At 44.1% G+C, this 23,328-nt stretch overlaps 1 protein-coding gene across 1 annotated transcript; it reads left to right on the forward strand.

Annotated features, from left to right (window-relative positions):
* Window positions 1–1,073: 1,073 nt before the first annotated feature.
* RABIF (RAB interacting factor) lies at window positions 1,074–3,306 on the forward strand. The gene is made up of 2 exons (XM_033153158.1): window positions 1,074–1,214; window positions 2,268–3,306. Exons 1-2 carry the CDS (start codon window positions 1,074–1,076, stop codon window positions 2,511–2,513), a joined length of 387 nt encoding a protein of 128 aa, XP_033009049.1. The 3' UTR covers window positions 2,514–3,306.
* The last annotated feature ends 20,022 nt before the right edge of the window (window positions 3,307–23,328 follow it).

Consider the following 23,328-nt stretch of genomic DNA (forward strand, 5'->3'; position numbering starts at 1 on the left):
ATATCTTCAGATCTTCCTTTCCACTCTTGCTTACATTATAGTATGACCCCATTGCTCCTTTCAGGGAGGGAACTGCCATCTATTAAGGCAGGCTCTGAATGAAATAATTAATGCATCTCATTGTCTGGAAAAGAAGTTGACAAGAAATAATTCTGTGTGTTTTCCTACTCTTTAGAGCCCTTCTACTTTTCTCTGTAATATCTTACCATAAAAGAGACGCAGGGAGCTTTAGCCAGGTATCATCGTCCTTATACAAGCCACCATATTCTTCCTCTTTAGTACTGTATTTTTAATTGAACTCGGTGAAATACGTTACAGGAGAGAAAACTGGGTAGTAATCTGAACACAGAACCCACAGGCACAATGAGTTGTTTGGAAGGCACAATGGCCACGTGTGAATGGAGTCACGTTTTATTTTGGGATTACTCCTTTCGGTTACATCTACTCCTCTAATCCCACCCACCTTAAAAAACACCATTACGGCATCTATGCCAGCCTTCAATAATTCCCCAGTTGGCAAACAGGAACAAAGAAGAATCAGCACTAGTAGGGCGTTATTCCCAAAACGAAGTGGGATGTGCGCTACCACCTTTCCTGGCATAACGGGAAGCTGCCTTGCATCCAAGCAGACGTGTTCATGACATCTTGGAAGCTGCCGGTGCAGTACTGCTGTGAACTAGGGCGCAGAGCCATTTGCTCATCTCCCCCCAGCACACACACACACTGGGTTCGTAGCTGATGAATTCAGCCGGCATCTACTTTTACTATTTTCGTTCGATATTTAATTAGTACTAAAAAAAAACAAAAAACACCGAACTGGTGCAACGGCAGGATTGCGAAAAAAGAAAAAGAGGAGCTTTAGCATTGAGGAGCGCTGGACGGCGGCGCTCGCTCGGTCTCGCTCTCCGCTTTCCCGTTCCGGAGCCGCCGCGCAATTTGCACGCGCGCATTGCCGAGACGGGCCCCCCTGGAGCGGCCAAGGGGAACAAAGCGGGACGCCTCTCGTCCCCGCTGGTGCCGCCCGCCCGCCCCGCGGTGTCGCCCCGCCCTCGCCCTCTTGCGCCTGCGTGGCTATGGCGGCGCCTGGTTCGGAGGCGGCGGCGGGGCCGGAGGAGCTGGTGTGCGCGCGGGGCCGGAACCGCAAGGCCGTCCTGTGCCAGCGCTGCAGCTCCCGCGTGCTTCTGCCTGGTACCGCCACCTTCACCCGCCGAGAGGTAGGCAGCGGGCGGGAGAAGGGCTTGTTGGGGCGCCCGTCCTCGGCCCGCCTCCGGGTGCCGCGAGACCGGCATGCCAGGCCAGGGAGGGGTTTTCGGAGGAGCTTCCCCCGGACACTCCCTTTCGTCCGGTGGTGCTTTGCTTAATAAGAGCCAGCCCGAGGTAGAAATCTCTGCCTAGCCCTGAAGATCCCCCGGTGATTTGGTGCCAGTCTTTCTTCCAGACTCGCCTAATGCTACCTTGCAGGGAGGTTGCGAGTTAAAATATGGGGCGGGGGGGGGGTGATATCTGCAATGTTGAGCTTCTTGAAGGCGGGGCATAAGTGAAAATAATGGCTGTGAAAGGAGTTTCCTCCAAGGGCGCTGCCTCTGTTTTAGAAAGACGCTTGGCAACTTGTCTGGCTGCAGAATGGGAAGACTATGAAGACACCCTGCAGATGCTAAGAGGCATACTTCTTATTATTAACACATGCTTTACAATTATGGAGATAAGTCTTGCCTAAAATGAAGCCCTGAATCCAAAATCTAGGCGGAGAGCCTACTTTGCAGCCAGAGCCGTACCCAGGCTCCCTTGCACCCTTCGCAGTGAGCTGTCTCGCCCCTGCCTTCCTTTGCACCGTTATTATTATTATTATTATTTTGGATTGGCAAGGAGATCTATTGGTTTGGAGAGGCACAATTTTTCCACTCTCCCAGGCCTGCGCCCTTCGCAGGGCCCAACCTGGCCAGCCCCTAGGTACGCCCTTGTATGCAGCTAGACAGCTTGTGTATGCTAGGGGAGCCTGACCAGTGTTATTGGACTCCGATTCCCATCAGCCCCAGCCAGCATGGTCAGTAGTCAGGGATGATGGGAGTTGTAGTCCAGCAACATCTGGAGGGCCACAAGTTAACCACTCTTGATGAATATATGAACAGTGAAGAGACAGGGAGTTGTGTGTTTGGGAAACTGTAGAGAGCTCTAACTATCCCATAGTAAGTACCAGCATATCATGTCAGCCATGTTGCTCCTTTCACGATAAAAGCAGCTGACTTGCTTGTTTTGTTGCTTGACAGCTTTTCCTCCCTGCTATGAAGAAAAAGACTGCACTGGTGGGTAACAGTGACTTGGATGGGGATGTCCTACAGGACCACTGGCTGGTTGATGACATGTTCTCTTTTGAAAATGTTGGCTTCACCAAGGATGTTGGAAATATAAAGTTCCTGATCTGTGCAGACTGTGAAATCGGTCCTATTGGCTGGCACTGCTTGGATGACAAAAAGAGTTTTTACGTGGCCTTGGACCGTGTGTCCCATGAATGATGTGCTGGCTGGTGACCAAAAGATCAATGATCTTCCTGTCGGCTGGTTGGGACATGTTATACAGTATCTACTCTTCTCTCTAGCAAACTAATGTCTACTTTGTAATGCCAACATGCAGCCTTGAAAACGGCTCAAGAATGGTGCCCTAACAAGTTGCATTGAAAGAAATGTCTGCTTATATTGCTTGTCAAGTGACTTACGACTCCCTTGGATCCCTTCTTCCCCACTTAATTCTTGCCCTGAGTCCTGTTCTTGTCTAAAATCTTGCAGATTACATTGGTGTAATTTGAAGCAAAGACCTCGCTTTATTTAATTATTGAATGAAAGAAAAATATTGAAATACACTGAACCATCTACCCCCTGTAAAGTGAGCATATTAATGCAACTGGAATGATTCTTCTCCTTTTTTTTCTTTTTTTTTTGCTTTTGGGCAGCATCATATCCAGATGTATGGTTTTCTGCTGTGTTTTGGACCAAAGGCTGCATACTTTTGACTTTAATGTTTACAAACATGACTGCTATATCTCTGTCAATTGACATTTTATAATTGACATTTTATCATTTCTATCTTATAATTGTTATTGAAAGCCAAGTCTTGGTTGCAGGACTTTTTAAATGTGGGAAAATAAAACGAAGCTTTTGAGAGTGCAGAAAGAAAAGTACAAGAAAAGAATGTCATCGGAGGAGCTAACCTTCTAACCCTTTACAAATATTTGTATTTAATTAAATGTAAACCAAGCTTTTCAATTTGTATGTTGTGATCTTTCTATAAAATGTTGCCAGAGACAATGAACCTAATGAATCTTAGCTAATTAAAAACACAGCACATCTTGACAAAGAAAGAATGCTTCAGTTGGATTTACTTCCACTTCTCTGCATGGGCCTTTTTTATTTTTATCCATTTTCCTTGCCAAAAATGACCCACTAGTTCTACAGAAACAGAATTCTGATTTTAAAACAAAACAGTTATCTGATAATATATATTAAATGTAAATCTCACTAGTTTTGTGGAAATGCGAATTATGTTCAGTAACAGTGATGGATAAAAACAAAGTAGCTCATGTAGAAACACCCATCATAGGAAGGGTTGAGGGAGTTGAGAATGTTTAACCTGGAGAAGAGGAGACTGAGAGGAGAGGTGATAGCCATCTTTAAATATCTAAAGGGCTTTTACATGGAGGATGGAGCAAGCTTGTTTCCTTCTCCCGAAGCTAGGACCCAAACCAAAATGAGATTCCAACTAAACATCAGGAAGAACTTTCTGAGAGTAAGAGCTGTTTCACAGTGCAAGGACTCCCTTGAGAGGTTGTGGACTCTCCTTCCTTGGAGGTTTTTGAGCAGAGATTGGGTGGCCATCTGTCATGGATGCTTTAGTTGGGATTCCTGCATTGCAGGGGGTAGTACTAGATGACCCTTGGGATCCCTTCCAACGCTACAATTCTATGATTCTGTGATAGATCAAAGGAACTACAGTCATACCTCATGTTACAGCTGCTGCGGGTTGCGTTTGTCACAGGATACGAACGCACCGAACCCGGAAGTACCAGAACGGGTTACTTCCGGGTTCGGTGATTCGCGTATGCGCAGAAGCGCCGAATCGTGCTTTGCGCATGCTCAAACGCGACACTTCATGTTGCGTTCTGCTCATATTGCAAAGGGGACTCCGGAACGGATCCCGTTCGCAACATGAGGTACCACTGTATTTGTAAATTAGAACTACTAAACATTGCTAAAGGACTTCATGAAGAGAAATATTCATTGCTTTTGTTAGGCAAAAGTATTCTAGACCAGCAATAGCCAATGTGCTGTTTTCTAGCTATTGCTGGACTACAACTCCCATAATCCCTGACTGCTGACCATATTGGCAGGGGCTGGTGGCAGTTGGGAGTCCATCAACTTCTGGATTTTGGGCTACCCTGTCTAGTGAGTGGATTTCTAGTGCCAACGCCCTGCTTAATTGAGAAAACCCAGCTTTACAACATCCCCGGCCTCTCCTGAAGACCTCTAGCCCTCTAAGGAATTAGTTCTATTGTTGACGTGCTCTTCACCATCAAAACATTTCTCCTAATGTAGTTAAAGTCTGCCCTCCTATCATTTAAACCCATTAGATCTTGTCCTGTCCTCTGGAACACCAGAGAAGAAGCCATTGCCCTTCTTGGCATGCATCTGAAATTACCTGGAAAGTAAAACAGAGAGGGCATGATGACATTTCCATTTCAAATGTACACCTCATGGTGGCACCACTGCTCCAGGGCTGTAGTGTGGATTTTTTGCTTCTGGGATCCAGCACTTGTCTTGCAAATAAGTGAATGTGTCCCTGTTAAAGCAGTGATTATTTCCAGTGCAGCAGCTTCCTTCATACCTCTTTACTACCTTTTCTTAAGTGGCTGATTCTCTCTCGGTGGCTTCTGATACCATTGGCCATGTTATCCTTCTGGGCCATCTGTGGGAGGTAGGGAGCACTCCTTTGCAGTCCCTCCATTCATATTCTGTGACAGCTTCAGACAATAGCCATGGGTGACTTCTGCTTGGGCCAGAGCTAGCTTTCTTGTGGAGTTGCCCACGGTTTAATCTTAATTTCATATTTGTACGAAGCCACTGGAAGCAGCCATCAGGATTGGAGCACCAAGTCATCAGTATGCTGATATAACACACAGTGTTCTCTTTTCCACTTGTACCAAGCAAGGCACTGCAACTGCTCTGTCAGTGCCTGGAGGTGGTAGTGAGCTAGATCTGGCCCAATAATTCATCTTAAGTGTAGTGTAGTAGTTACAGTGTTGGATTGGGACCTGGGAGATGGGCTCAAATCCCCAATCAGCCATGAAGTTCACTGGGTAGCCTTGGAGCAGTCACTGTCTCTCAGCCTAACCTACCTCACAGGGTTGCTGCGAGGATAAAATGGAGAACCAATGTATCTGCTGCCTTGATTTCCTTGGAGGAAAGATGGGATAGAAATGTAAATAAATAAACTGAAGCTGAATCCAAACAAGGCAGAAGTGCTATGGGTGTCCAGGAGGTGGAAGAATTAGCTGTTCTTGATAGGGTGCACTTCTTTTGAAGTGTGTGTATTTTGGGGATGCTCCTGGAATTGTCTTTTTTTGTTACTCAAGGCCAAGGTGGCCGTGGCTAGGAAAGCCGATGTCCAGCTTCAGCTTATGTACCAACATAACCATTTCTGGATAGGAATGCCTTGGCCGTAGTTATTCACGATCTGATAAGCTACAACCTGATTTGCTGTACAAATAGCTGCAGGATTGCCTTCTTTCAATACAACCGACCTGTGTTTTAAGATCAGCAGGTGACGCTCTCTTGGTGGTCGCTAACCAAGATTGTGAGTGGCCCAGGGAAGGGCCTTTTCTATGGTGGCACCTTGCAAGTGGATCATTTTTCCTACAAAGGTGCACCTGCCCCCCACCTCTTTATAGTTTTAGGTACCTGGTTAAGATGCACCTCTTTCAGCAGGCATTTGGAGAATAAATGGATTGTCGGCAAAGAGCAGCACGGGAAATATTGTGTCACAAACTTCAAATAATGGGAGGTGAAAGAAAGATGGAAAAGTTTTTGGCAGACTGTTACTTGTTTATTTTATAAATAGCCAGGAATTGGGTAGAACAGTTCCAACTAAATGGTTTGGTCTTTTTAAGGGAAAATTGAAGAGCGTTTTAGATGAATTAAGAAAAATTAAATGTGGATCTAACTAATGGTGTCATTTTTCTATTATTGGTTATTTTAAAAAATGAACACAGTAAAGGAAAAATTAATACTATGTTAAATAGATTTTTTTTAATCCTATCTGTAGAATAGAGAGGTGGTGGACTTGCCTTCCTTGGAGGTTTTTAAGCAGAGGTTGGATGGCCATCTGTCATGGATGCTTTAGCTGAGATCCCTGCATTTCAGGGGGTTCAACTAGAAGACCATTGGGGTCCCTTCCAACTCGATAAGATTCTATGATTCTATATATTGTTTTTTAAATAAATGAAATATGAATCCTGAAATACCGTTCAAGTGTAAAGGGGGGGGTTACTGTATATTTGAATCTATACTTAAATTAAGAAATGCATAAGAAATACAAATAATAATAAAAACCCTTCCAAGACATCCATCACAACTAACACAACAAACTAGAATATTTTATTCTTAGCAAAACTAAACGAGTTTAAAAACGAACACTGTGCTTCTGCAATAAAAGCTCATTATCAGCTACAAGAAACAAACAAAGTCCACAGCTTAGCAAGGCAACATTACAAACCCAACTGGAAAATATATTAATTTAAAGCGTCATATGTTTTACAATTAAAAAGTAACAATTTGGTCAAATGGACCATTTCTAGTTAAGAAGCAGACCTGGGATCACTCTTTTAATTCACAGGAGAGCATTACGTAGTAGTAGTAGTAGTAGTAGTAGTAGTATTAAATAATAATTAATCATCTGGCTTAATTTCTGCAAGCACATTGGTTCAGGACAAGAATGATGTGCCCCTCCTGCAGCAGCCTGCTGGACATGCAACCGTGGGGGAGAGAGAACAGGGTGACCTCCCACCAGCTGCTTGTTCAGCCCTACCCATAGTCAATATGTGGCCCCTGACAGACTACCCTCAAGGGAATGTGGCCTTTGAGAGGAAGATGTTTGACCGCCCCTGTTTGAACTGAACTGGACTGGTGTACCATAGTGTGCTTGTCCCCCAGCCAAGAGAGCTGCCTCTTAAGAACAGTCAGGAAACGGATGCCACATCAGCAGTTTTCAGCGCAGGCACCTATCCTGTCAGAGGAGGCTGCTTCAGGCAGCACCATCCTGTGATGGAACAAAAGGCCCCTCGCTACTGTTTAGTGCTAGCCGGAGAACATTCCTTCACGAGATACGATGTGTGGAGCGCCAGGAAATTCTTGCCTTTCCTTCATTATGGAATGGTTCCTTTTTCTCCTTTCTGTGCAGATCATGACTTGGCTCCTTCTGCCAGGACAGGCTGAAGAAGAGGATGAAGTACTGGCTCTTTAGGCAGTGAGTACCATAGGAAAATTGGGCAGGCGGAGGGTTATTATAAGGAAACTAGATTTGAAGACCATTGCAGTGGGCCAGATTCAACTAAGGTCTGCCGGCTGGAGCCAGTGCTGAGACTTCCTGCTAGCACAATGGGACTTTTGAGTTCAGTGGGAAGCATGTTTAGAAGTGGAGTTTTACTCCCAATCAACCAAGTTTCCCTTTTTTTCAGTGGAACTTAAGTCATGACTAATGTTTGCTAGACTGGGGACTTCTTCTTTAACAACAACTACAAAAAGAATATCAAATATCAAGCAGCTTTCCTTTAAAACAATGTTTATCGTATTTTTAATCAATACTTTTTATATGCTAATGAACCATTGCATATGCATCAATTTATACAGTAGCCATGCTAGCCCATTTAAAAGTTTTGTCTGAGAGAGGTGTTGGGATGCAACTCATCTTGCTTTGTAGACTGGCATGGGGAGGGTAAATAGGGAGGAACCTCCAATCGTCCTTCACTGTCTTTCTTTTGCTGATCTATTTATTCAGTATTATATTGATACTCTCAGAGCCCCTGGCCTCATTTCCTACTTCCTTTTCTTCATGCTCATCCTGGGAGATGAGACATCTTCATGAGTCTCTCCAGCAGACATCAGTGAGCAAACATAGCTCTTTGAATCTCCACCTGAGCGAGAACTAGGATCTTTCCTATCAAGTATGTGTTTCCTTTAATAAACTTAGCTTTCTTATTTTCAAAACTCAAGAGTCTCAGTGTAAAGTGGGCTTCTTCAACAGTGTTTCAGTGTTCAGATAAGCGTCCAAGTTGCATGTTAACACCAAATACCATGAGAAAGTTCCATATTGACCTTGGAGCAGCAAGCCATAACAGCAGATTTAAAGCATGCATTATGGTATTGCAATCAAAAACTTTTATTAACTATTAAATTCTACCCCTAGAGACAGAGATCTATTTGTGTACTAGCGATCTATTTGTGAACTGGCAGAAATCCAATAACATGTTAAGTGCTGGGCTGTGTCCTTTGACAGCCACCTATTACAATACTGAATTTGAAGAAGAAGAAAAGAAAAAGAGTTGTTAAGTGATAGGTATATGTGGGGAACATCTGGTAGGATTAAATTTAGAAGGGATACTTAAATCATGCTATCAGATAAGAAAAAAGTGGGGTGTTGTACACTGTCCACTGTACAACATAAAAATACAAAATGAAAATGCAAAATACATAACATTATAACATAAAAATTAAAAACAACATAAAACCCCCTCCTACAAGCATATTTAAAAGCCCATCTTTCTTTGGCAATCACTTATAGCCGAGTAAGATTGTTTTCCATGAAAACTGTCTTAACAGTGAGTCCGTAAGTAACTGTGGAGGCCAATTCTGGATCCACACATCCTTCCACAGTGGGGGCATAGGTTTCCGCTGAGGGTTTGCCAAAAGTGCCTTATTCTTAGCTCTTTTCTCCTTTTTGCCCTGAGTTCATGCTTCTTCGAAGTCCATGGCACCTTTGGTAAAGTCTATTCTCCAATTGGAGCGCTTGCAGGAGAGTGTTTCCCAGTTATCAGTGTTTATACTACATTTTTAAAAAAGATTTGCCTTGAAAGCATCTTTAAACCTCTTTTGTTGCCCATTTTGCTTTCCATTCTTAAGTTGGGAATAGAGTGGTTGCTTTGGAAGGCATCCCAACAACATGACCAGTCCAACGAAGTTGATGTTGAAGAATCATTGCTTCAAAACTGGTGATCGCTGCTTTTTCCAATACATTGTCATTAGTGCTCCTGTCTTCCCAAGTGATGTGTAAAATTTTTCAGAGACACTGTTGATGGAATCTTTCGAGGAGTTGGAGATGGAGTTTATAAGTGGTCCATGTTTTGGTTGTTTAATCAGGCAAAGACCTAACGGAAGAGGAACAATTTGGCCTGGTGCCTAAAGATATGTAATGAAGGCACCAGGTGAGCCCCGCTGGGGAGAGCCTTCCACAAACGGAGAGCCACCACAGAAAAGGCCCTTTCTCGTGTTGGCACATGAAGAATATCAGATTCAGTAAGAAGTAGATTCAGCTAAAGAAGTACCACATGGTATTTATTTAAATGTGTTACCTGTTGCTTTTCATTACAAAGTAATACCAAAGTGGGGGTGCAATACCATTAAAACACCATAAAACCATGCAAGCCTTCAACAAACAGTAAAACCAGACACCAACTCTATCTGAGGAATAACCAGAGTGCCCTTGCTTGGGCTGCAGCATTTTCAATCCCTGGCAAGTGTGGCACTGTCAAGAGGGTGCCCCTATTAGCACTTAATACTTGGGCAGGCCCATAAGTTAGAAGGTGATCCCTCAGGTATCCAAGTTCTAAGCCAGGGTGGAGAATCTTTTTGGCTTGGCAAACCAGATCTTTATATTCCCTCCCCACCCTTGTGACTCGTGAACATGGCTACCCACCTGTCAGTCACTGGACATCATTGCTGGTATGCAGCCCCTGGAGGGCTGCCCAAGGTTAGCCAAATATGGTTGCCACCCCTAGTTTACTGCATACTTCAGTAACTCAAATGTTTATTCATTTTTGCATTGCATTTATTAGCTGGACAATATACCTTAATTTATTGATTGGATATATAGAGATTTTGGGGACAATGTTTTCTGTAATAACAAAGAAAGGAAAAAAGTGGGGAAAGATGAAAGACCCGCGGACATCTTATTTACAGCTAGCAGCATTGTGTCCTCTGTTGCTCAGTAATTCTAAGAAACCAAAACATCAGCGCAGGTTTGAAAAGTTCAGTCTGCTATTTTGATCGAAACTGCCATCCCATTGCATCCAAACATATTTGAAAACCTGCTCCTTGCTCTCTGCAATTCCATGCAATATTTGGTTATGATATCTTGAGATGTATCTAAATGCATAGCAAAGCAGGCAACGTTTCAAAGTATATGGTAGATTGGCAGGTAAATCTCTTCACTCAAAAATCAGGTATTTGTTTTACCAATTTAATATAATATTTATGCTATTGTTCAGAATTCTTCGCCATTTGTGAAAATTGTGCATCATAAACATTCATTACAATGATCAACTTCTTTAGAAGTTCTTTAGAAATCTATAATGTCTATACCCTTAGCTTATGTAATATTAAAGGGGAAAGTGGGGAAATTTATAAATAATTAAAAACACAGAGGAAGCGCTGATTCGTTATGGAGTGATATCTGTATCTGCCAAAGATTCCTAAAACCCACTGATGAAACTAGACACCATTTTGGCACGATAAATGCAAATCATATGAAAAAATTAGACCCAGACATATCTCCACTACGATATATACCAGAGAATTTCACCTCATCATTCTTCCTGCAAACTCAGAACATCTGGTTGAGCAGAAAGAGGCCCTTTGCAAGATATCACTATCTTGCAGAAGGAAGTATATAATTATGTATTGCGTGGAGAGAATGGAGAAAGAAAAGCTTTACACCCTCCTCTTGTAATATTAGAACTGCAGACATTCCATAAAGCAGAATGTTGGAAGATTTGGAATAGCCAAACGAAAGCACTTCTTCACACACACATAGGGCTTATCCACACTTAACTTTCCTCTGTGCTTTCGAGGCACAGACTGCACCTTAAAGCTCTGTGCCTAAGCACCCTTTTCCCACTCTAGATCTTTCCCTGTGAAAACCCGCTCTTTAAAGCTCAATCGGAGCAAGCGAAAATCCACAGAAAACCCAAATTGACGTTTGCTCCGATTAAGCACTAAAGGGCAGATTTTTGTGAGGAAAGCTCTGGGGTAGGGGGACAATCCAACTTGGACACTGAGCTTTTCAGCATGGGCCCGTGCCTGGAAAGAGCAGGGCAAAAGCTAAGTGTGGATAATAGTTAAACTATAGAATTCGCTCCCACAAGAAGTAGTGATGGCCACCAGCTTGGATGCCTTAAAAAAATGGATTAGGCAAATTCTTGCAGAATAAGGCAAACAGCATCTACTTGCCACCTCCACTGTTGGAGGCAGTATGCCTCTGAATGCCAGTTACTGGGAATCAAAGGTTTTGGAGACAGCTGTTGTGCTTAGATCAGGGGTCAGCAAACTTTTTCAGCTGTGGGCCAGTCCACTGTCCCTCAGGCTTTGGGGGGGGGTGGCAGACTATATTTTGGAGGGGAAAATGAACAAATTTCTATGCTCCACAAATAACCCAGAGATGCATTTTAAATAAAAGCACACATTCTACTCCTGTAAAAACACCAGGCAGGCCCCCACAAATAACCCAGAGATGCATTTTAAATAAAAGGACACATTCCAGTCATGTAAAAACACACTGATTCCCGGACTGTCCGAGCGCCAGATTTAGAAAGCAGTTAGGCTGGATCTAACCCCCAGGCCTTAGTTTGCCTAACCATGGCTTAGATATTAATTTCAGGTTTGCTATAGGCATCCAGTTGGCAACTGTGCAAACAGAGATTCTGGCCTGGATGTGCCATTAGCCAGATCCAGCAGGCTTTTCTCATGTTCTTATGAAAGAGCGGCAATTTCACTCAGAGAGCCCATGCAGACAGCTAAGCTATTTTGTCACATATTCACTCAAGTGTATTATACTGTATTGCCAATTAATTAGGGAATGTGCAAACTTGTTTGAAATTTGCATTGAATGTGCTCGAAATGTATTGTGTGGATCCACGTAACAACTGTGCTTTCCTTCTGCAACAAAACAGTCATGTGATATATGTTGCACCCTAAATGTTGCAATTCATTCCTAATTATGGTTAACATAACATAACATAATAGTGATTAAGACATACTTAAAAGAGCAGGTTTTCTGAAATACATTTGATGGAGTTTTTGTAATGGATGAAAGACTAAAAAGACATTTGCTAATGAAAGGATTAAGAAATATGATGATGCAATTAGGCCCAATTCCTTCCTAACAGGTCAAACAAGAAATAAAGTTTTGCAGTCTTTGGTATGCAAAATAATATGGTATGGGTGCAACTCTCATTTTTAAATATAGTGAAAATCTCATAAAATCATGCATTAAAATTTAAATTAAAGAGAAGCTGTCTGTACTCTTTGATTTTCAGCTGACAAGATAAAATTAGGTGTTTGATAGTGATATATAAATATCATATATGCAGAGAGGAAATGTCCACGTGGAATCATAGCTTAAACACTCCACATGAGAGCCAAAGTTCAATGCTGTCAATTCAGGACTCCAGCCAGGCAAAAAAACTAGCACTCCAAAACACTGCTAGCTCACAAAGTCCAAAAGCTAAGGAGTTCTGTGTCTCTGGGCTTTTCTGAAAACTCTGGTCTCACTCAAAACTGCAGTCAACAGTTCTTCTCACAGAGAGACACCTTGCCATGCTTCCCTTGACTAAAAGGAAGAAAATTTCCCAAGGCTTACTTAGTTTTCTTGCATGCACACGAAAGCTCATACCAAGAACAAACTCAGTTGGTCTCTAAGGTGCTACTGGAAAGAATTTTCTATTTTGTTTAGTTTTCTTGGGCTATCTTAGTTAACACAGATACACACCATCTTAATATAGCTATCAATTGTCTTGTCAAATCTAAGAGGCTAGTCAGGTATTTCTTCAAGGCAACTCACATGAACAGAAAACCCATTCATAGTGATCTAATAGAAAACCCATAACGATACAGCATTGTTGTTTTACACCTCATAAAGCACACATTTATTATATCAACTCTTGCAATGATTAAATTGAGGAAGACTGTCATGCAAAACCATTTATGGAATCAACCTTAGCAGCTGGAACAGCACCATCTCTGTGATTCCTTCCGTGGACTTTTCCACCCCAGTTAAAAGTGCCATCTTTCCTATGCCATTTTCCTCCAATCTGAGTGACAAATGATGAGTCAAGGACAACACTGCAAACTATCCTTTATTGATATTGTCCCCAGTTTCATCTTGTTATTTGCAAAATGAAACCCGTGAGGTTAAATTTCAAGCCTTGTACAATTCAGTAAAAATGCCTGGCATTTACAATCACAGCAAAGGGGAATAGAGACAGTTCAGTTGGTAGAGTATAAGACTCTTAATCTCAGGGTCATGGGTCCGAGCCCTGCATTGGGCAAAAGATTCCTGCGTTGCATGGGCTTGGACTAGACGGCCCCTGTGTTCCCTTCCAACTCTACAACTCTATGAAAACTCATCCCTTTAGAACAGGGGTGGGGAACCTTAGGCCCAGGGGCTGAATGTGCCCCCACAGGCCTTTTCACCTAATCCTAGGAATTCTCTCAAGGAATATGTCCTTGTACTCTTGATATTGCCTCTTGTGTGCCTGGATAAATGACAAGAGAGGAATGTATGAGTGTATGTAGAAAATAGCCTCCTGTACAACCCTGAATTTTAACTGCCCACCACTGGCATATGACCCCAGGAAGGCTTTCCAGAAGGGACTGTGACTCTCAGGCTGAAAAAGGTTCTTCACTCTTGCCTAGAAGCAGAGCCGTAGCTAGGTGATCTTGCACCCCTGGCAGAACTGTCCAGATTGCGCCCCCTAGACACTGACAAATTAGCTCTTCTTTCCACCTCTCTTCCACCCATTCAACTCACCCTCTATTTAAAACATTTTCTTATGAGGCAATAATCAATATTTTTATTTATTGACATATTTATGGACATATTTTAAGCTGATTTTGCACATACCCCCTCACCTGCACCCCTGGCAGGGCCCACCTTACCACCCCGTAGTTACAGCCATGCCTAGAAGAAGTACACACAACATCCAGAGCTCCTTCCAACTATTCTGCCATATGCATGTGTGATCTTTATACTGCCTTGCTCTGGGTTTCAACTCAAACCCAGTAATATTGGTGAATCATTCAGCACTGATTTTGATAGAAGCCAGATTCAGCCAAGAGTGCCCTGGGGCCCTGTTTTTGTCTTGGGATATTTCTCAAGTTTGAGCTGGATACAGTAAAATGTAAGTGTAAAGTTCACATTGCAGAGTACAGTCAAACCTTGGTTTTCAAACGTCTCAGCTGCCAAATGTTTCGGAAGCTGAATGCTGAAAACCTAGAGGTGAATGCTTCCGTTTTCGAACTCACCTTGGAAGTCAAACAGCTTCCAAGGCGCATTTCTCCATATTTTTTCAATGGATTTTGCTGCCAGCCCTTTGGTCCTCGGTTTTTGAAAGTTTTGGAAGTCGAACGGACTTCCAGAATGGATTACGTTCGAAAACTGAGGTTCCAGTGTACCAGAGGCTGATCAAGAATGTGAGAAGAGAGCTGAGTCTAACATCAAGGTAACTCAAACTTCCCAGTCTGCTATAGCAAAAGTAGTTATGCTATCTGAAGCTGGTGTGAGTTGTAGTCTAAAACACACAGAGGGCACCAGGTTGGGAAATTCTGCAGTAACACATCTTCAAATGTAATTTATTGGCCAATATCTACTCCCAGGTGCATTTTCTCTCCTACACAAACCCATGTATTGGGAGCTCACGCAGTTCAAAACAGGCACATCAGTTATTCATACATGTGGTGGCAAACCTGCTCACAAAACCAGTTACCATTGCTATAAAAGTTTAGGGTGCTCACACATAGCAGACACACAAAATATTCCCTGAGAAAAATTGCACTTTATTTTAACAGACAGAACAATCCCCAAAAGCCATCTTGGCTTTCATAATGACTCCAAATATTTCCTCTGCAGAAGGAAATATATTGGGGAAATCTTTCCCAACAGTTCTTTCACTTACAAATCCTCCAAATGCTGTCTTAAGGGCATATTTTTTGTATGAATAGGGTATGCCTGTTACCTGGATTCAAGAACTAAAGTATTTGCCATCTCAAAAGCATGGTCAGGCTGTCCAGGTAATGCAATCAGTAAAACATTATAGGGTATCTTGACAGACAGGACTCAAATTTTCTGCTATGGACAGCCTCCTTCTGTGATGTATGTATGGTGCTTTTGGGGTGGTCTTTGGTTAAGGGGTTGGGCAATTTCAAAAGTCTTTAAAGGGGCTTGCACACCTTTGTTCTTGGTTGCTCACCTCCTTGCAAAGGGTGGGGGGAGGACTCTGTTGCAACAGAAAAATAAATATCTTCCTTCTTTCACTGGATTTTGCCTCCATCGATTCTTCTTTGACCGATCATGGACTTAGGGGACTCTAAGTCCCTTGGGAATTTGGGTTGCAAAAGCCAACCCCAATTTTTCAAAAACACCATGCACGGAATCAAGCAGACTCATAAGTAAAATCTACAGCCAAAAAAGTAGCCAAATGCCATCAAAAATTAGATTTATTTGTTCACCCAATGGCTCTGAAACCAAGTGTGTGATGCATCCTGGTACAAGGCTATGTGGATTGCTGCAAAGCACAAGTATTTAAAGAACATGCCACCCCCCCCCCCAAATGTATTATGTGGGTGTTTAAAAATCCCTCAGCCTTACCTAACACACTCAAGAATGCAAAATAATCCCTGGTCTATCTTGCTTGGCCTGCCTGACTGGTTAATAAGTAAGTCACATACAGCAATTACAGCAGGCAGGCAACTCCCAGAGCTGTAAATACTCCTCCTGTGTTTCTCTTGCCAATACCAACCCACTTTCCCCTTGCACACACACATACCATGTTAATTCCTGGTCAGGTTCCTTCCTTCCAGAAACCATGAAGCAATAATTAAATTCTTTACAGTAATAGTCTCCTACTGGGAAAAAGCCAAGGATGTCTTGCATTCAAGTTCTGCTGTGACCTCATTAGGCTATCTTGAACAATTTATTATTATCTTAGCCTATTGTACCTTTCTGCAGTACAGGGATAATAATTCTGATTTCCCTAAAGATGGTAATTGTAAGGAGGATTTTTGAGATAATGTATGGGAAGTGCAAAAAAAAATCTTTGAAAAATGATATTTAAAATACTGCTGTTATCATTTACAGTGATTATGGCTCCTCCATAACCACTGGTGGTATTGTTGCTAAATGCCAGGTCTGTCCAGAATAAAACATCAAGCATCCATGATTTGATTGTGGATGAAGGGGCAGACTTGGCATATTTAACTGAGACCTGGGTGGATGGGTTGGGTGGCCCTGTACTAATACAGACATGCCCATTCCAGATACAGGTGGGTAGCCGTGTTGGTCTGCCATAGTCAAAACAAAATCGAAAATTCTTTCTAGTAGCACCTTAGAGACCAACTGAGTTTGTTCCTGGTATGAGCTTTCGTGTGCATGCACACTTCTTCAGATACACTGAAACAGAAGTCACCAGATCCTTAAATATAGTGGGGGAGTGGGGAGGGGTATTACTCAGAAGGGTGGTGGGAATGGGTGATAGGCTGATAAGTGTGGAAAACCTGTTGACGACTCTAAACGTCAATTTAAAAGAATTTTCGATTTTGTTTTGCCCATTCCAGAATTACTGTATATTCTGGCAAAATAGAAAATTCTTTCCAGTAGCACCTTAGAGACCAACTGAGTTTGTTTTTGGTATGAGCTTTCGTGTGCATGCACACTTCTTCAGATACCTGGACTTCCATTTCATGCGGCTCAATGTGGTGCCTTCCATAGTTCCAGTTACAGGTGGGTAGCTGTGCTGGTCTGCCATAGTCGAAAAAAAATATAAAATTCTTTCCAGTAGCACCTTAGAGACCAACTGAGTTTGTTCTTGGTATGAGCTTTCGTGTGCATGCACACTTCTTCAGATATTCTGGCGTATAACACTACTTTTTAATCCAGGAAAATCTTCTCAAAAGTCGGGGGTAGTCTTATATGCCGGGTGGAGAATATGCGGTTGAGTATATCTCAAACTCTATATTTTAATTGGAAAGGTTGGGGGTTGTCTTATACACCCAGTCATCTTATACGCTGGAAAATACAGTAGTCAGGATATAAAACCCCTAACAGGCCCAGCTGCAAGATGTTACTAGTTAGGAATAGGTGGGTGTCCTAGAAACTTGAGTACCAGTCTTGAGATAAGGGGCTGTAAATCTCCAGCAGCTTAATTCCCAAGGGCCCTTGATCGACCCAGACCGCCCTGTAGCTGCCAATGAACCTCAATTTGTCCAAAGAAAAACATCCAATAATAAAACCTAACTAATATTTACATATCACAGGATTTTACATGTTTACTTAGACAGGTATGTCTCCCCAAACTCAATGGGACTTACTAGTTAGTAACTGTTTGGAATGACAATTCATATATAATGTTGACCTGAGTAACATGGTGACACAACCTCAATTATATTGTATCTGTTTTCTATCAGATTTCTGTCAGCTGTCTGGGTTGCCCTGAGGCAATAAGTAGACTTGACAAGAGTGTTGGTAATGTGTTGGCATGGGAACTAATAAATAATTAGCCAACTGATTGTTGATTTGGACAACTATCAGAGAAGGTACTAGCCCCCTCCTAGCTAAGGATGTGTTAACATACACTGCAGTTTGAGAAAAACAGAGAAATATAAAGAGAACTCAACTTGGGCTTTATCAATATTTTAGGATGCTACACCTGCCTCCCTGCTACAGGTGTAGGGAACCTTTGACCCTCAAGATGCCACTGAAATACAATTTCCATCATCCCTGGGCTTTTGCTGTGCTACCTAGGGTGCATGGAAATCATAGCTTAGGAACATCTGGAACGCTGAAGGTTCCCCACACCTGTCTTACTAGATGAAAGAGTGGACAAGACTCCCAACACCTTTAATAGTTATGTGGGAGAGAGAATTTTGGCAGGTGTAACTTGCTTAACAAGCCCAACCTGCTGAAATCCCTACACAATTATTAACAGTGTGGGAGCCCTGCCTGATACTTCACGCAAGAGCCCAGCTAGATCAGAGTAAATACCTTCTAGTTCAGCATCTTGTTTCCCACAGATGCCCAGAGGAAGCCCACAAGCAGGGCAAAAGCACAATCTTTATCTTCTGCTTGGGCTCCCCAGTGAATGACACTGAAAAGCAGGATGCCTCATATCCTAGATAGAGAAAGACTATACAGCCACCATGACTAGTAGCCAATGGCAGCTTTATTCTCTTGTGGAGTTGTTCAATTCTCTTTTAAAGCTCTCTAATCTGGTTGCCATCACCATAGTTGTGGTAGCTAAATTCCATGGTTTAGCATTGTGCGGAAAAAGAAGCCCCTCTTGTCTGCCCCAAATCTTCCACAATTCAGCTTAATTGAATGACCCCAGCTTCTAGTATGGGGTTGGCAGGGGTGGGGAGAGACTTCCCTCTATCTACTTTCCCTACACTGTACAGTACCTACATTTTATACACCTTTATCATATACACCCCCCAACACACACACCTTATTCTTCTTTTCTCCCAACCTAAAAAAAGCTCCAAATTGTGTTAGGGTCTTAACTCCAGGTCCCTAATTATGTTGGTTATCCCTTCCTCCAACTCTGCAAAATCCTTCCTGAAATACAGCAATGGCAACTACTGTATATGCGATATTTTAAGTATGGCTCTACCATAGATTTCTATCAAGGGCAGTTTTTTAATCTCTTTCCTAATGATCGTTTGACCCACCCACCCTGCTCTCATCCTTGGAGATATCACAGGGGAGCAGTGACCTTTGTGCGTCTGCTAGGGTGTTTAAACTGGGCGGCTGGTATATTTGTCACTACAGTAAATGCAAATGTTACGAAGTGCCAGTGAGCCTCTAGTAACCTCCTCCCAAAAGGGACCCAAACCCGGAAGCATAGCTGTCAAGTCTCCCTTTTTTTGTGGGAAACTCCCTTATTCCAAGCCGTTTCCCGCTGCTATCCCTGATTTTTTATATCTCTTAAATTTCCCTTATTTCAAAGGGAATATTCCTCTCCCCAGGCACATCTCTACCCTGTGGCGCCAGTGGCACGGGGAACCAGGGCCGGGCAGCAAGCTGAGTGTCCGGGAAGGAGAGTTGGAGTCCAGGGAGAGCAGAGCTGCTCCCCCTCTGCAATCCTAGAGTGCCGCTGAGGGAGGAGGAGGAGGAGCCGGAGGAGAGTCCACCACCCACCCACCTCCCTGCCCGCACAGCTGGAGGACCATGCTAGGGAAAGAGGCCACACTTCCCAAACTTCCTGCCCCACGTTCCTCAACATCTGGCTGCCGAGCGCGCGCCAAGTGTGAGGAGCGAGGAGAGAGCCGCGTCAGAGACCCTTAAAAGTTCTCCTGGATCTGAAAGCGAGCTATCGTGCAGCACAGGAGAAAAACACTGAGAGGTGGGCTCCGTGGGTTTCCCGTGAAGCCGCCTGGACCTTTAACTCCCACCCCACCCGAGCGCGCCTCTTTCTCACTCCATCGCCCCCCCATCATCTTTGCAGGGACAGCAAGAGCTGCGTGGCTCGTCCAGGGAAGGAGAGGGGGGGCAAAGCAGGCAGAGACAGGAGGAGACGGCGAGGGAGGCTTTTTTATGGGGGTGATGTAGAGAGCTTTCTCTCCTTCCTCCGGTGGGTCTCTAACCCCCACCCCCAACCCTAGATTTGTTCCTGGTGAGTTCTGGCACCTCTTTCTCTAGAAAAATAGCACTGGGAGGACATTAAGCATCATATTGTTTGGTCTACGTCGGGGGTCAGCAACCCGCGGCTCCGGAGCCGCATGCGGCTCTTTTACACAGCTGCCGCGGCTCCGGGACTCCGGGGCGGATACGCCCGCCCACTTCTCCAGCTGGCCGGCGGCCCGTCCTCCGGAAGCTGAGGGCGCTGCTCAGGGGCATACCCAGGATCACCTGGCCTTGAACAGCGGGGCAGCGGGGCTCGGAGGCGGTGGGGACGCAGTAGAGGCGGCGCAGCTCAGCTGAGGTCAGACGGCTCTGGCAGGGAAGAGATGGAGCTGGGCGAGCGGGAGGGGGAACTTTGAAGACCCCGCCTCCACCTCCGAAGCAGGCGCCCATGGGAGAGGCCGCCCCCCGAGCCTGCCTGGCGGGACCAATCCTGCCCAGCTCCGGGAGTCTTCCTAGCGTGGGAGGCGGCCTCGAGGCGGACAGGGGAGCTCCGAGGTCGGTGGCTATGTGGGACCCCGCGGCATCCAGAAGCAGCTGGGAGGCGGGACGGGATGGGGGCAGGAAGGGGCCTTCAGACGCGTGCCCGCACGGGCACTGGAGGCCAGGACTCCTCGGCTGGGTCATGGGTGTTGTGATATTATGACATGACGAGCTGCGAACGCTGCAGCAAGGTCACAAGACTCAAGAGTCATATTTCACTCTGTGAGAAACACACTGGGCATACCAGCTCCCACACATGTGATGTCATTGTATTTTACTATTGTACTTTCTCCTTTCTGTTTTGCATCAGGAGATGCAAGACGCATTAAGACACAGCTCTGAATTATGAGCTGCTACGCAGAGACATTCTGCTCTAATTCTACAATAAAGTAGATCTTAGCCAAATGGCTTGTGTATGTTGTTTTCAAGCTGGGAACAACTGCATATTACATTGTGCCCCTGGACTCTAGGAGCCAGAGGGCACGGAAGCTTCGTCCGTCTTGGGGGTCAGTCTCTCAACTTGCCCCCGCGGGAAGTTTTCATAACATTGGTAGCAGTTGGCTGGTTTCCGAACATCGGACCTCTGATTGACTTCTGCCTGATGTTTATCTGCCGGCAAAGAAAGCAGCCTTAAACTGCGTGCTTCGTTCCGGGGGAGTTTTTTTTCGTGCTGAAGACGGCCGTTTCCCACTGTGAGAAGACGCGTTAATTGGACTGTGAGTAGCCGGACTGATTTACGAGGCAATAAACCTCAGAAGGCTAGGTTTGTTTGCTTAAATTGCTTTCTGAAGACAGAGAGTGAAAAGCCTGCTTTTTCGCCAATATGGCAAAGGATAGCAAGCAGAGCAGCAGCTCCCTTTGTCCACTTCTCACTGATGAAAATTATCAGACATGGCGTATTAAAATGGAAGCTGTGCTTACCAGGCAGAATTTGCTTGATGTGGTCACTAATGCCCCTCCACTGCTCCCTGGCCCTCGATGGCTGAACAGGGATAATCAGGCGAAGGCGACCATTGTTTTGCATCTTGACCAATCTCAGTTAATACACGTCAGAGATTTGGTCCACGCTAATGATTATTGGGTTGTTTTGCAAAATGAACATTTAAGGATTGCGGCAGGAAGTTCCATGCTGCATTTCCAACGTCTCACCAACCTAAGGTTAAAGGAGGGAGACAATTTGCGTTCGCATCTTAACCATATGAAAGAATTAAGAAGTGAACTCGCACAACGCAACGTTCAATTGAACGAAGATGTGTTTTGTTTCATGGTTTTGAATAGCCTCCATGCCGGTTATAGTGCTATTGCATCACAGCTAGGTGCCCAGGATGCTCAAAACTTAACCGTTGCCAGAGTCTTCTCAACTTTGCTAAATGAGCAAGATCGTTGTGCTGCTCAAAATGAGGCTAATGGAAGGGGGAGTGAAGCAAGAGCGTCCTCAACCCCACCTAGTGGTCCAACTGAGCATGTGCAAGCTCTTAAAGTCATACGCTGCACAAACTGTGGAATGAGAGGACACAGTTTCCAGACCTGCAGAAAGCCCAAGAAAGGATCTAACCGACGAGCAGGTGGATCTACAGGCAAGGCGCAAGCCAAAGTCTCCAAAGGGCGCACAGTTGCATTGCTTACACAAGGCGTGCAGGAGCAGGATGACATTGACATTGACCTGGCTTTTGTTATTGACTCAGCTGCCAGTCACCACATGACCGCAAACAAGCGTTTATTTAAGACTTTTAAGAGGCTGGACTCCACCGTGTCGCAGGTGAGTGGAACACACCTGAAATCGACTGGAGTTGGAACTGTTTATCTTCAGAGTCTCCAGCTATCTATAAGCAACGTTCTCTATGTGCCAGAAATTGCCTACAACCTGCTAAGTGTACCGCAGCTTACCGAGAAGGACTGCGAGCTCAGGCTGCGCAAAGGACTGTGCACAATTTATAAGGATGGAGAAGTTATCCTTACAGCTCAGAAGAACAAAGATGGACTGTTTTTACTGTCTTTTGATTCAAATGACTGTTGTTATGATGTTGTTGACTCTTATTTTGCAGGTGCTGCTAAGTCCAAGGAGACTACCAAACAGCCACGCAGAGAAAAGGTCACAAGATGTTTCCAGCAGGTTTCTGCTGATGTAATAGGGCTTTTGCCGAAATCTAGAGGCGGAGCTACCTGTTATTTATTGCTGTCTGACCATTTCTCTAAATTTTCTTGGATTTACACTATGAAAAGTCCGCAGCAAGTCTTGGCCAAGTTCACTGAATTTTGTGCTAAGATAGATTTCATGCATGATGGCAAAATTGAATGTTTGTATACTAATCAATTACCAGTGTTTGATTCACAGGAGTTCAAGGACTTTCTAAGTCAACATTGCATTCGGCACAAAGTTGCTGTCAGCCAATCATCATGGAACAAAGATTTGTGTGTTAAAATTAACACAATACTACGTGAGGGTATGCAGGCGCAATTGCTAAGTGCAAAGCTGTCTGAACAGAATTGGGCTGAAAGCCTATCTGCCTTCACATATGCTTGGGTCAGGAGTGTTCCAAAAGGAATGGAATGCTCACCTTATGAGATACTGTTTAACAGAAAGCCTTCTGTTAAGCATCTTAAGGTTTTTGGTTCTCAAATGTGGGTGGAATCACTTGAAGGTGCAACCATCCAAGGCATCTTTATGGGCTATGAGAAAGGTCAATACAGAATTCTATTGCCTTCCTCAAACACAGTAATTCTTACTCAGGAGGTAGAACCTACTGTAAAGCCGGAGACACAGATTCTCCAAAGCTTTCCCATTGATGTCAATACATATGAGGATTCTGACACCAGCAGTAGCAGTGCAAGCTCAACCACGGCTAGTTCCGACACAGGTGAAACTGTCATTGAGAGAACTCATGCTATGACCAGGCCATCTACAGATGATGATGT

Source organism: Lacerta agilis, chromosome 6 (genome assembly GCF_009819535.1).
Source record: "Lacerta agilis isolate rLacAgi1 chromosome 6, rLacAgi1.pri, whole genome shotgun sequence".
Classification (NCBI taxonomy): Eukaryota; Metazoa; Chordata; class Lepidosauria; order Squamata; family Lacertidae; genus Lacerta; species Lacerta agilis.

Bases quoted from the DNA above. Each gene is read 5' to 3' on its own strand.
- RABIF (XM_033153158.1), top strand. From the start codon at position 1,074: ATGGCGGCGCCTGGTTCGGAGGCGGCGGCGGGGCCGGAGGAGCTGGTG. The intron at 1,215-2,267 runs GTAGGCAGCGGG...GTTGCTTGACAG, and splicing joins CCACCTTCACCCGCCGAGAG to CTTTTCCTCCCTGCTATGAA.